The sequence below is a fragment of the Podarcis vaucheri genome (assembly GCF_965113315.1).
Source record: "Podarcis vaucheri genome assembly, chromosome: 16".
In the NCBI taxonomy this organism is placed as follows: domain Eukaryota; kingdom Metazoa; phylum Chordata; class Lepidosauria; order Squamata; family Lacertidae; genus Podarcis; species Podarcis vaucheri.
Window position 1 is genome coordinate 19,711,141 of NC_138754.1, and position 12,971 is coordinate 19,724,111.

At 50.9% G+C, this 12,971-nt stretch overlaps 3 protein-coding genes across 3 annotated transcripts in view; 1 reads left to right on the forward strand and 2 right to left on the reverse strand.

Moving 5' to 3' along the window:
- LOC309520943 (acylphosphatase-2-like) overlaps nucleotides 1-462 on the reverse strand; it is a 32,786-nt gene extending 32,324 nt beyond the window's left edge. Inside the window, exon 1 of the mRNA XM_082202934.1 lies at nucleotides 369-462. The gene's annotated coding sequence lies outside the window, so the exon portion shown is untranslated. The remainder of the gene's footprint in view (nucleotides 1-368) is intronic.
- RCE1 (Ras converting CAAX endopeptidase 1) lies at nucleotides 456-8,673 on the forward strand. Its single transcript, XM_082202923.1, has 8 exons — nucleotides 456-655; nucleotides 1,451-1,553; nucleotides 3,232-3,315; nucleotides 4,185-4,263; nucleotides 5,025-5,192; nucleotides 6,245-6,316; nucleotides 7,087-7,149; nucleotides 8,084-8,673. Exons 1-8 carry the CDS (start codon nucleotides 519-521, stop codon nucleotides 8,329-8,331), a joined length of 954 nt encoding a protein of 317 aa, XP_082059049.1. The 5' UTR covers nucleotides 456-518; the 3' UTR covers nucleotides 8,332-8,673.
- Nucleotides 8,674-10,487: 1,814 nt separating this feature from the next.
- The window catches only part of ACTN3 (actinin alpha 3), a 41,679-nt gene continuing 39,195 nt past the window's right edge, over nucleotides 10,488-12,971 (reverse strand). Inside the window, exons 19-21 of the mRNA XM_082202884.1 lie at nucleotides 12,703-12,768; nucleotides 12,223-12,381; nucleotides 10,488-11,254 (exon numbers count right to left, since the gene is read on the reverse strand). Of these exons, the coding sequence (XP_082059010.1) occupies nucleotides 11,096-11,254; nucleotides 12,223-12,381; nucleotides 12,703-12,768 (384 nt within the window). The 3' untranslated portion in view covers nucleotides 10,488-11,095. The remainder of the gene's footprint in view (nucleotides 11,255-12,222; nucleotides 12,382-12,702; nucleotides 12,769-12,971) is intronic.

Sequence of the window (12,971 nt, forward strand, 5' to 3'; positions counted from 1 at the left end):
GATGGCAGACAGAAATTCAGTAGGTGAAGCTCTCCTCACAATTGTGCATTTGCTGATTGTCTTACAATTAGTAAAAATAAATGGTGGCTCCCCTCTTCCTAGGAAGAGAAGTTGGGCGAATGAATACAGTATTGGAAAACGAAACCATTCCGTTTATCGACTTGGGGCATGAAGGGGGGGGGGGGAGGAGTACCAGTCTGTTCGCAGCGGGGAACTGGGGGGGGGAGGGGGAGACAGACCGCGGTGCAACCGCTGCAATGTGGGGAGGGGGTGGAGCTTGCCGTGGGAAACGCTTGCAAGCCGCGAAGTGGGCGGTGGGTGGAGCCCCCGCCCCGGCGCCCCCGCCTTGCCCCGGCTGGGGGTCTTACCGTCGCACTTGCTTGGCGGGCTGGGCCCGCTCCCCTGCCCTTGGCTGCGCCGCCCGCTCAGCTGGCTTCCTCTTCCGCGGCCTGGAGGCGGAGGCTCCTCCACGCGGCCCAGCCTGCCTTGCCTGGGCAGCCGGGCTGTTCTGATCTCCTATGTCGGAGGAGACGGCAGCGGGCGCGGGGCCGGGGGGCTCCGGCTCGGGGCTCTGCTGGGCCTCGCTCTTCTCCTGCCTCAGCCTGGCCTGCTGCTATGTGGGCAGCCTCTACGTGTGGAAGAGCCACTTGCCCAGGTGAGTGGAGGAGAGCCGAGATGCGCCCCCGTGGGGGAAAAAAAAGCCCCGCTCGACTCCCCGCAGGACCAGGCGCGCTGCGTCTTTCGCTCGCTCCGACCCCATCACGCACCCGCGAAGTCTTTGCTCGCAGGTTCCCTTGAAGCGTCTAGGCTCCCTGGAGGAGGGGGGAACCTTTCCCGCTCTTTGGGGGCTGGACGGGGAGGGGGTTGCCACGGCCCGAGCAAACGGGAGGCGAGTGCTCCAGGTGAGGCAGAAGTTGCTCTGAGAGTCAGCTGCAACATTTAATGCACTGGGAAAGATTGTAAAATGAGTGCCCCCCCCCCGATCCGACGCTGCACTCCAAATGTGGGCGCTTAAGGTGGCCGGGCTTCTTTGAAGTCCGCGCTCAGCTATGAACGCCCGTCTGCAATGGGTAGCAAGAACTTCTGGGAGTCAGTAATATCCAGGAGCCTTTGCTGGCGTAGCCGGCCCCCCCTCCTGCACTATACAACTTTGCTTATATAATCGCTTTCTTCCTGGATTGAGACATGGGTCAGGCAAGAGTCTGTGCGTTTCTTTGCAAACTCTTCAACGGGCAGGAAGCTTCGCGTTGAATGGGGGAAGCTGTTGGGGGTTCCTATCCCAGAGTAAAAAAATTATGTAGGAAATAAACCCTGTGAATACTGTAGCTGTGTGCTCCTGCTGCAGTCTTGCCTTGTGGGGATTTGCATCTTTGCCGGGTGGGCAGCCTCAGCCAGGGCCTCTAGAGGTCCAGCTCCTGCAGCTTCTCCTGCTGGGCCTTTCTCCTTCCAGGGACCACCCAGCTGTCATCAAACGGAGGTTCACCAGCGTCCTCATTGTCTCCAGCCTCTCACCCATCTTCATCTGGGCCTGGAAAGAGGTGACAGGCATTAAGGTGAGATCATGGCCAGGTCTGGAAAATGCCTGGCCAAAATAAGCAGGAGGTTTCTGTCACTTCAAGCTTCTTTAATTGGTAAGGTCATTTATATGCCACCTTTTAAAATCCTAAAATCAAAACAATAAAAGATACAAAATGGTCAGCATTTAAAAGCCAGAGAGTTTAAGATGCTGAAGGCACTAAAATGTTTTTAAATATCTGGGTATTTTCTGAAAAACCAAAACGTACCTGGTGCTTAAACGACTTGGGTGTGGGTTGCAGCACAGTAGATGCAAAGTAAAGCATCTACTTTGCATGCAAAAGGTTTTAGGTTCAATCCCTGGTAACTCCAGTTACTGAGCTGGATGTGGGCTGGTACCCTTTATGTGCACGCAGGTTGGTACAGGAGGAGGCTGTTGGGTCCTAAGTTGTTTAGGACTTCAGTGGGTGAGCATTAGCCTTTTGACTTGGGCCTGGAAACAAATAGGCAGCCAGTGACATTCTTTCGAAACTGTTTTGCTGATCGGCATGATCAGTGCCATCCAAAACTCTGGCTGCTGCCTTCTCCCCTCGTTCCTGTTCCGATGCCTCTGCTGTGCCCCTGTACATTTTGGAATGATCGTTTGTATAGTATTATGGGGGTTCCTCCATCACCACCACTTCTCAGGCATCTGAGCCTGTGAAGACTACGTAGGATGGTATTGGAACGGTGTGACATTGTTTACAGTAAGGCTTTTTATACCGCTTGTATGATGGAAACCATCTACCGTCATCCTAATGGAAAAGAAAATTGTCCTGGGGGACAGATTGTCAGTTATGTAAGAGTGTCTGGGTGTGTGTGTGGTGTCTGATTTTAGCACAATGTAAGAACTTTGCATTCAGGAAGGTGCCATGCTATTTAGATCAGCCCTTTATTCAGAACCATGAGGGCTGGAACCTTAATTTATTTTTAAGGGAAGAACCATAGCTCTCTGGTAGATCACCTGCTTTGCATGCAGAAAGCCACAAGTTCAATCCCCTGATATTTCCATGTAGAAAGACCCGTTCTGAAACCCTGAGGAGCTGCTGCCAGTCACTGCAGGTGGCAGTGATCTGGATGAGCCAGTGGTCTGACTTGATAACCAGTGGCCTCCTGTATTCCTATGCCTCCAGTTGTGGCTTGGCTCGCTTGTGCAAGCTGTCATTTATTTCATAAAATTTATACACTGATTGATTGTACAAACAAGCAAACCTCAAAGCGGTTTACGAAAAGATAATAGAATCAAGGAAAAAATACAATACGTTAAAACATACATGAAGTTAAAATACTAAACCGAGTTAAAATTCACACCGGCATTTCTAAGAGCCCAGGTAGGTTTGCCTGAACAATCATGTTTTTAGGTGGCGCCAAAAAACTGTCACGAGCTATTTGTTATATAAGCACCAGGACAGTGCCCCAGTGGGGAGCCCATATTTATTAGCGTGTATAAAGGATCCTAGGTTCAGTTTTTAGTATCTCCAGTTAAAGGAGCTCCAGTAGCCCAGGGCAGTCAGGGAAGACAGTCCTCATCTGGGTAGACCTGGGGCGAGAATTGATGTCCGGTTGTGCTTTGTAACTTATATGCATTGCACCATTGCAAGCTATGGCAGATTATTGCGGGGGGGGGGGGATTTGTGCTTCCCCAGGGCTAATGAAGGCGTTTCCTCTTCTGCTCAGCCAGATGCATCCCTTCTTGCCCTGATGGGCTTCCGGCTTGAGGGCATTATACCAGCAACCGTGCTGCCTTTGCTGTTAACCATGGTAAGTGCAGCTCTTGATCAGGCAGCGCTCTGCTAGGATTCAGCAGGGCTCATTTACTCCCACATATTTAAGCCGTTCTCCCTTCTGGGGACCATATACAAGTGCTGGGTGAGACCAGTGTAGGGCACAATTAATATACATTTTACCTTTGTACAGCCTTACACTTCACCCTAAGGTCCCACCGCAGGTTACAACATTAGGACGCAATATTAAAAGCAGTTTAAAGCAACTTACAACCCCCCAAATAAGGTGGGTCCTAAAGATATACACCTCAAGTTTCAAAAGCCAGAGTAAAGAGGTTTAAAGGATAGCTCTGTCGGTAGAGCATGAGACTCTTATTCTCAGGGTCGTGGTTTTGAGCCCCGTGTTGGGCAAAAGTTTCCTGTGCTTCAGGGGGTTGGACTGGATGACCCTCATGGTCCCTTCCAACTCTACAAAAATAGGACAGAGAACTTTTTTGATGGAGGGCAATCTCCACTCAATGCACTTCATTTCAAGAAAGATGAAGTGGAAAGGCTGAAGAATAGTTACGGAGATTGGGATGGAATAGATTCTTGTTTATTCTGGAACAGGTGTGCTAATCAAAATGTTTTGCCAGGAAAATGGTTCTGATCTTTTATACTTTTAGTTTATACCCTTTTTATTATGCAAAATTTTGAATAATGATGTTGATTTGTGGCAATTTATACTAGTTTAAAACTTTTCAATAAAAAGCTTTTTAAAAAGGAAGAGGGGGGAAAGACAACCCTCAATGCCACGCTGACTGATGTGGCTCTTCCATATTTACACACCAGGTGCAGAAAATGCAAGGGCTGATTTTTACATGTGCTTGTGAACATGTTCTTTGCTCCTTCTCCCTCGCCCCACAGGTCCTATTCCTTGGTCCTCTTATCCAGCTCTCGATGGACTGTCCTTGGGACCTGGTAGAAGGTTTGAAAGTTGCGTTTGGTAAGACTACGTAGATTGGCATGTGATGGCAGGGCTTGGAGAGCAACTGCAAGAGACTCTAGGAGTGGGGCTGGGGAACTTTTACAGGCCAGAGGCCACATTCCCTTCTGGAGAAGCTTCCAGGGGCCACATGCCAGGGTGGGCGGAGCCAGAGGCAAAAAGGGGGTTGGAGTAACGAATGTGAGCGTTACCCTTGTACAGGAGGCTAGTTTTTACACGAACTTACCCACCCACCTGCCTCTGTCTTCCGCCCTTGCAAACAAGAAGCATTATCAGAGTTCATAGACATATTCCAGCCAGGCAAAAACACTGAATGGGTGGGGGACATGAAGCAGGTTTGGTAAGGGTTGCAGCCTGAGGATCAGATAGACAGTAAAGGCCTGGATTTCTGCATTTGGGCCTTGCTGTAGGGCAAAAAGCGAGTGTCTCCTTGTTTTCCCTCATGACACTCTACTCCCAGTATGCAGTGCGCTCATTTCAGGAAGCAAGCTTTTCATGCTGGCTGGAGCGATGGGAGTTGTAGTCCAAAGCAGCTGGCAGGCTCACAGGTTGGCAAAGGCTGGTTGGTGGGATGGTCATCCCAGTGCCTGCTTTTCCATGCCTCTGTGGAATGTGTGCTTTAAGCCCCTGGTGAAGTGGTTATAATTGCCCTCCTTCTTGGACACCCATTGACAAAACACCCCTTTTTTTTGCTACTGCTGTGCCTTCTCAAGAGGAGAGGTGGGGTGTAAGTAACACTACTCCTCCTCCTCGCCCCCCAGACCCCAGCTTTTGGGTTCTCTGTCTGACTGACATGCGCTGGCTCCGCAACCAGGTCATTGCGCCCTTCACGGAGGAGCTGGTCTTCCGGGCCTGCATGCTGCCCATGCTCGTCCCTTGCACGGGATTGGGGCCTGCTGTCTTCACCTGCCCGCTGTTCTTCGGAGTCGGTGAGTGCCATATTTCTCCCCGGCAAGAGGAGACTGTTTCTTGAGGCGGTCCCAACCTTCACCTAATTGCTTGGACTTTCTAGTTCCTTCTTAGCACAAGGCTGACACATTTTTGTGGGCCTGAAACCAAGGATGGTGAGCTTTTCAAGCTGTTTGGAGGTTGCCAGACTCCATCTCCCATGATCACTTGCTGGCTGGGGCTGATGGGAGTTGTAGTCCAGTGAGGCCTACAAAGCCACAGATTTCTCAGGGCCGAAACTGGAGTGTTTGTTTGTACTACAGAAAGTTTTGGGGCACTTCCTACTCTTTCTCTGGTTTCTTAAATGTATTTTTTTATCATTCCCTGCATATTCTAAATTAACTTCACTTATTCTTTTATTCAGCTACTTTAATTATTTACTCTTATGAAACTGCAGGTTATTACAACAATCCTGCCAATGTCCTTATCTGTTTACAACTCCCCTCTGAAGAAAGGTTGCCGCGTTTGTGCCTTTTTAGTTTAGAGAAAAGGCGAGTAAGAGGCAACATGATAGGAATTTATAAAGTTATGTATGGCATATTGAGAGCAGACAGAGAAAAACATCCCACTTTCATGACCCTAGAACTCGTGGGCACCCTCTGAATCTGAATGTTGGGAGAATCAGGACAGACAAAAGAAAGTATTTCATGCAGCTCGGATTTAAACTATGGAACTCACTTCCACAGGAGGCAGTGGTGGCCACCAAGTTGGATGGCTTTAAAAGAGGATTAGATGAATTCACAGAGGAGAAGTAGCTATCAATGGCTAAAACTTAGCCACAACGGCTGTACTCTGCCTCCACTGGGAATCACAGGACAGGGAGCGCTCTTGTGCACAGGTCTTGCTTTGGGGATTTGCACAGGCATCTGGTCGGCCACTGTGAGAACGGGATGCTGGACTGATGCAACAGGCTCTTCTAACGCCGCAGGAAGAACCTTGGCGTTTTGCAGGGAGATGATGTGTGTGTGGAGGGGAGAAGGCCATTCAGAAGGCTGTTCTGCCACATGTGCTGAGATGCGTCTTTGTTTTCTAGCTCACTTTCACCATGTCATTGAGCAGCTACGGTTTCGCCAAGGAAGCACAGCCAGCATCTTCCTCTCAGCAGGTATGGCTTGGGCGGTCCCTTATTTTCCTCACCATCAGAAGCCAAGAGGGTGGCAGGACATTGGCCACAGGGTCCTTTTGAGATGCACACACACACACACGGCAGTATTACCATTTCGGGAGGAGATGTCAGCTGAGTGGCAGAGCGCACACTTTGCACCCAGAGGTTCGATCCGCAGCTCCGATTCCTGGCACGTTCCTTTGGAGGAATGAGGGTGGTCCCGTCTCTGTTGGAGAGCCAGGGGAGCTGCTGCCTCTCAGAGTACAGTCGTACCTTGGAAGTCGAATGGAATCCATTCCAGAAGTCCATTCAACTTCCAAAACGTTTGAAAACCAAAGTGATTCGAAGCTCCTGCATCCAATCAGAAGCCACGGACCATCAGACGTTCAGCTTCCAAAATAGTTCGCAAACTGGAACACTCACTACTGGGTTTGTGGCATTCAGGAGACAAAACGTTCGACAACTAAGCTGTTTGAAAACCAAGGTACGACTCTACAGGGCTAGATGGACAAAAGGGTCTGTCCTGGGCTAAGGAATTTGATTGTTCGTTCTGCACAAATGTATAGATTTGCGTTTAGCTCAGACTGAAAGGTGTAGATGGCGTTAGCCAAGCAAAGTGGTTTGTAAGCCAATTTCATTATGTGGTGTATCACTGTGTGGGCAACTTGCTCATCCAGAAGATGCTGCCTGAAAAAAGGATGCTCTCCCCAGCCCCCTACCACCCTCTTCTCAACCCTCTGCCAGCTTCTGACGGACTGCTTCCTTTGCAGTGTTCCAGTTTTCATACACAGCTGTTTTCGGAACATACACGGCCTTCATCTTCATCCGGACAGGTAGGTGGGGAAAGTGAATAAGGGAATTGCACCAGTTGGGGTGGGGTTGAGAATGAGGAATGAGAATGAGGAATGAGAAGGTGCTGCCTATGTTAATGGGGATCCCCCTGTCCCTCTCCTGCTCAGTTGCTCCCCAAGGTAGCAGCTGGCAATCACATTATGCATGTGAGAGAGTTTGAGTATCTCGGATACCAAAACCAAATGGTTAACGGCACCAAAACTGGGGCACAGAGAATCAAGGGGTGGGAGGTATCGGCATGCATTGGGTGCGTTCCGGTGGGTGCAGCAGTACTGAAAGAGAGAAGGCTTAAAAAACAGCCCAATGGGGACTGAAATTTTTCAGTGCAGTTTACAGGGGCTGCACAATGCTGAGTGTCAGCCAGAGGAGGAAAGCCCAAAGAGGTGGAGGCACAAGAGAATGTGAAATGATGCCTGTTGTGATGCAGGCTTTTCCCTTAGGGCACCCCTGATGTGGTGCAGGAATGAATGTCAGAGAGGCACTCCCCTTGGCCGCGAATCTTTCAGTGACTGCTGTCTTTCACCCTAACCTGCCTTTACCAGGTTGTCCTAAGGAGAGGTGGTGTGGAAGCAGAGGGCAGGATTAATAAATAGCCTAAAATCAGTGTGTGCTGCTGCTTCTTTTTACTTTAGAACCCTGTATTTCCCCTGATAGGCAGATTTAAGCAGATATTACGAGCAATTCAGATTTCTTAGGGCAATAGCATTAAGGTACCATGTAGGTTAATTGAATATTCAGTCTGTGTGTGTGTGGTGAAAGGAATTAGGATGTCTTCAGAGAGAACTCTTAGCCTAAGCCATTTCTATTGCAACTCCACATGAGTTGTCTCTTCAGCCCATAAGGACTAGGGACTTAGGATTTTAAATAGTCTCTGCTGGAGGCATCCTGCTCAGCCCCTCCTCCCTCTCCCCACAGGGCACCTCATTGGGCCTGTGCTCTGCCACTCCTTCTGCAACTACGTCGGGTTCCCTGCTGTTGGCGCAGCCCTGGACCACCCGCAGCGCTGCCTTGTCATCTTCTTCTACCTGCTGGGAGTGATCCTCTTCCTCCTCCTCCTGCACCCCATGACGGATCCCGCTTTCTTTGGCCACCTGCCCATCTGCTCCCTCTCCAGACTGACTTCGCACACCAGCAGCCTCGGCAGCTTCTCCCTCTGCTCTTGACACCTGCCTGGGACCTTCTCCCAATCTCCCCACACCCCATGCACCCTTGCGTCTACAGTGGCACACAGCGCTGACGCTGTACACTTGCACCGGTTTTGAGGTGGCTTTCTCCTCATGGCCCCCACCCCTACCCTCCTCGTCCTCTTCTGCAATTGTCATGGGGAGAGTGGGAAAAGCCATTCCCTGAAACCTGTTTGCGGTGGAAACGTAGCTGTGCCTGCGTTCTTGCACACATCTCCGCCTGAGCCAGCCAGCCCTTTTTATAGACCCCTGGGGGGGGGCCTTCTTTTCCTCCAGGCCCCAAAGAGCTCTATTTTTTATTATTAAAGGTCTTTAACGAGGCCCTGTTGGTGTTTTAATTGTGGCTGAGGTTTGAAGGTGGCCTGTCCTTCCACTGTGCTGCTTGGTTATAGACTTGGCGCTTGCGTTTTATTCAGGGCTGGGAGCAGGGGGTGCTTAGCGAAGGGGCAGAGCTTGCTGAGTCTCTGTTGGTTCCGGCAGAGGGTGGGCCACAAGTACTTGTGACCAGGCAACAACTTCATTGAGGTCATGGGGATTGGGAGGCCGACCTTCCAGGTGTTGGGAGATTCCATCTCCCGTCATCCCTAAGCCTTGGCCACATTGACTGGGACTGGGAGTTTGACAACAGCTGTTCTCCCATCAAGCTCTATCCCAGATGCAGTTCTCTGCTGAAAACAAAGGGAGGAGTGTTTTGCTTCCGGAAAGTAGGGGCTTTTGCCCCAGTCTGCCCAGAAGGTAGCTGGAGCAGATGAGACACAAGTTTGTAGCATCACAGTCTCTGGTGGATATGAAGGAGCCCTGCTCCGCCACACAACTTGGAAGGAGCACAGTACAAGAAAATGTTTCTCCCAGGGACCTTTGGACATGCAATATGATCATGGCAGTGACCTCACATGCCTCCACCAGTGGCCTTGCACGTGACAGTATCCTATTGTACGCTATTCCAGTCTCATCTGGCCCAAGTTCAGAGGAGGAAGCTTCACGTTGCTGCTAAGGCTGGTGTGGGGGGAGCCTGTGGCCTCCAGGTGTTTGTGGGACTACAAGCCCAAAGCTGCCATTTGCACCAGAGGATGAATAAAACATTCCAAAGGTGCTGATCTCCCACCCACCCCTCCCCAAGCTCTTATAAGAACCAGGGTCGATTTTACAGAACTGTATGTATACTTTTTATGTCTCTGGACGTGGTTGAACATGATCCACGGTGTGTTGGGGGTGGGGGATAGCTAGAGAATGAACTGTATATAAAGCAGCAATGGGACACCCTGAACTTCACACTCTGTGGCTCCTAGAAGCTGACAGCATGCAGTAGCCAGATCATCCTGGGAAGCTGCTTTGGCCGGCTGGCTATACCTGGTGAAGATAGCTGATGAGTCTCAAACCCTTAATGAGTTAGGAGCTTCCCCTGCATGCAAAGATAGGCTCTGGTGGATTGAGCTGACAAGACCAATGGTGGATCCAACAGTCAAGAAGGTGGTTTCTGCATGTGCTGTAGAGGGAAGTGAGGGGCAGATTGGGCTCGTCAACTTGGGAAGGTAGCCCATCTAGGAGAAGATAAACTCTGATCCTAAACCTCCACTGTCTTGTGGGATAGCTTATGGAGAAGAAAAGGCTAAAGAGTAAACCCCACACAAATCCAGGGTGGAGTCCCAAAGACAGTTGGATGGCATCTTGTATGCCTCCTTCCTGCAACTCCTGCAGCCAAGTTGGAGCCAGATGTATTGCTCTGCCTTTGGACCACATCAGCAAGGCCGGGGGGGGGGGGGCTTGCATGGGCAGCCAGGACCTCCATACGCACTGTCCAAGCTTGCGCTCCAGGGAGGTCACTTTGGTGCTGCTAACGCAGCTATTTGACTTCATCCATGGAGGCCCACTCAGTTATCTCTTGAGACAATAGACCAATTGTCCTCCAGATGCTTATTTGAATTTGTTTTTGCTTAACAGCTTCCATCATCGCTGGCTATGTGGCTGGGGCTGATGGAAGTTGCCGCCCAACAATATCTGCAGGGCTACAGGTTCCCCATCCTTGGCTCCCCATCTATTCCTACACAAAGGTCTAGCCTTCCCCTCTCCTGTACATGCCATTCCATATACTTGTCCAAGTGCAACAGGGTGGGGGGAAAAAAGGACTTCCACGCTGGGTGGGCCTCCAGTGGGCGCAGTTTATTGGTACAGCATTCCTTCCAAGCCAGCCCTCCCCTGCCTCCTCTGGTACCCGCCTCCTTCCCAGTCCCAGCATAAAACCCAGGAGATGCACTTGGCGGTGGCCCGTCTGGTCAAACGGTGGCCCCTCCCTCTAGGTCAGCAACAACACTTGCCTCTCCTGTGGGGGTGGGCCAAGGGAAAGAGGGGGGTTCTGGGGAAGAGGGAAGGGAATGTGTGGGGCAGGGGGAATGTGTGCAACTAGCTCAGCAGCAAAGAACAGACGACAGCTTCTACAAAGGGGGAGGGGGAACCTTGAGAGACTTGTTTCCTCACCAAAACCACCCTGGATCCACCAGCTGCAGCATGTGGGTGGAAGTGGGGGGAATCTCAGCCTCTTGCCCAGCAGCAGGGGAAGATGGTTGTGGTGGTGGTGGGGTTAGTAGCGGTAGTGCCCTCCCCTCTTCCATGGTGGGCACAAAGCTCTCGATGGCACCAGTTCCCCACAAGCGAGTGTGTGGGGAGTCGCTCTGCTCCCACGTGCTTTTTTTTGTTTCTGGTGAGATGGGGGTAGGTGGGCAGGGTGGGACGGGGAGCAGGGAGATCACAGGTCGCTCTCTCCGTACAGGGCGCTGGAGAAGGAGACATAGTCCAAAGCGCCGGACACAGCGTCAGCTCCTGTGTACTTCGTCATCCTGCTGATGCAGTATTCGGCCTGCTCTGGTGGCAGCTCCCGACGTAACTCTTCTATCGTGATGTAGTTCTGCAGCAGGGAGGAGGATCAAACAAGGAGGAACAGCATGTTACTCAAAAGACCAAGGGTGAGGCATCTCAGGCTTGGGGGCCAGATGTGGCCCTCCGAGGTTCCCTATCTGTCCCCCCAGATTACACATCCTTACCCATATTTTATTTCCCTTGACTGCATGCTGTGGTGGCATAATATGCACCCTCCACCAGCATTTTTGCCTGCCAGGAACATGCCCTCAAACTCGGATAATGTCTCTTCTGAGGCTGGATAGAGGGTAGAGATGAGCTAATAGAAACTAGCCTTCTGTAGCATGGTAATTTATTTTTTTTACTTTGGTTGCTCTGTCCACTTTTGCCTCTGGTGCTACCCAACACAGAAGATGGCTCAGAATGGAATGTGGTTGACGCATTGCACACCGTGCAGGCCTGTTCTAGGTTGCAATATTCCACTAACAGTCCAGGAAGCCTTTTTCTGTTAGGGCAGCTGTGATGGAACCTTGAGTTCTCCCCTGTTGTCAAACTACACCTCCCATCATTCCTGGCTGTTGGTGGGTTGTGGTCCCAGCAACACCTGGAGCACCAAAGGTTCCCCACACTTAGGGGCAGTTTGTCAAGGGCTGCATGCCAGGGGCAAACAAGGCCTGAGCCTAAAATGGGTAGGATAGCCTTTACTTCTCTGCTACCTGAATGGAAAGGAGCCACCCCCCCCCCCACTTCCCCCTGCAAAAACACTTTCTAGACCTGCCAGGAAAGGCTTGAAACATGCCCGGTGGCAGGAGAGGAGACATAAAGAAGAGAGGAAACAGATTATTGGAAGGCTTTGAATTCTGCTTCAATGCCTAGATCTTAATTTTAACTGCAGAATATCACTCAACCTCAGCATAATGTTGCTGGGTCCTATGAATAAGCAAGAGACACTAATTTTGCTTCTGTGGACAAGAGATAGCTCCACCACTTCTCCTGTTCTTTTGGTGCAACGCTTACCTTGTCTGAAGCCAGGATCTTGAAGGAAGCCACGACTTGCTCTGCAGTGTCTGTCTCAGCCGTCTCACGAGTCATGAAGTCAATGAAGGCCTGGAAGGTCACCACGCCTGTGTTGTTTGGATCCACCAGGGTCATGATGCGTGCAAACTCCACCTCGCCCTGTCAGGAGGGAAGAGCAATAGGGATGTTGGTCAAACAGGGAGGGATGCTCCCTGCCAAGGGACATTCAGCATCCCTGACCAGTTTTCCCACCCAGAGCCACCCTTGGATCATGGAATGGGGCTGAAAACTGCCTCAGGGCAGACACAACCCATTTCCACTCAGGTTTTGCTGTCTAGGGATGGCCAAGGCTTTGGTTCAGTCACCATTTTCAAGCAGACCAGGAGATCCTTGTGATATTAAACTACCCAGAATTTGCCCTCCAACGGATGTTGTAAGGAAAGCTATCCTTCTGGGCCCCCAAAAGGGGCAGCTTCCTACCAAGTCATATCCCATGGAGATCAAGCAGGCCCGGAAGTCGTCAGGATCCATCATTCCGTTTCTCTTCTGCAAAGAGGGGGAAAGAAGCTGTTGATTTGGAAGGAGACACCCCCAGCCCCAAATTCCACACTCCTGAAGGGAAACGCTCCATAAACTGGTGGCACTGGGCACCCTTCATAGGAACACAGGAAGTGGCCTTACATCGAGACAGACCATCCAGTCCACCTCACCCGGTATTGCCTACACTGACTGGTAACAGGTTTCAGGCA

Coding starts and splice junctions, on each gene's coding strand:
- RCE1 (XM_082202923.1), top strand. CDS start 519: ATGTCGGAGGAGACGGCAGCGGGCGCGGGGCCGGGGGGCTCCGGCTCG. Junction 1,554..3,231: donor AAGAGGTGACAGGCATTAAG/GTGAGATCATGG, acceptor TCTTCTGCTCAG/CCAGATGCATCCCTTCTTGC. Junction 6,317..7,086: donor CAGCATCTTCCTCTCAGCAG/GTATGGCTTGGG, acceptor CTTCCTTTGCAG/TGTTCCAGTTTTCATACACA.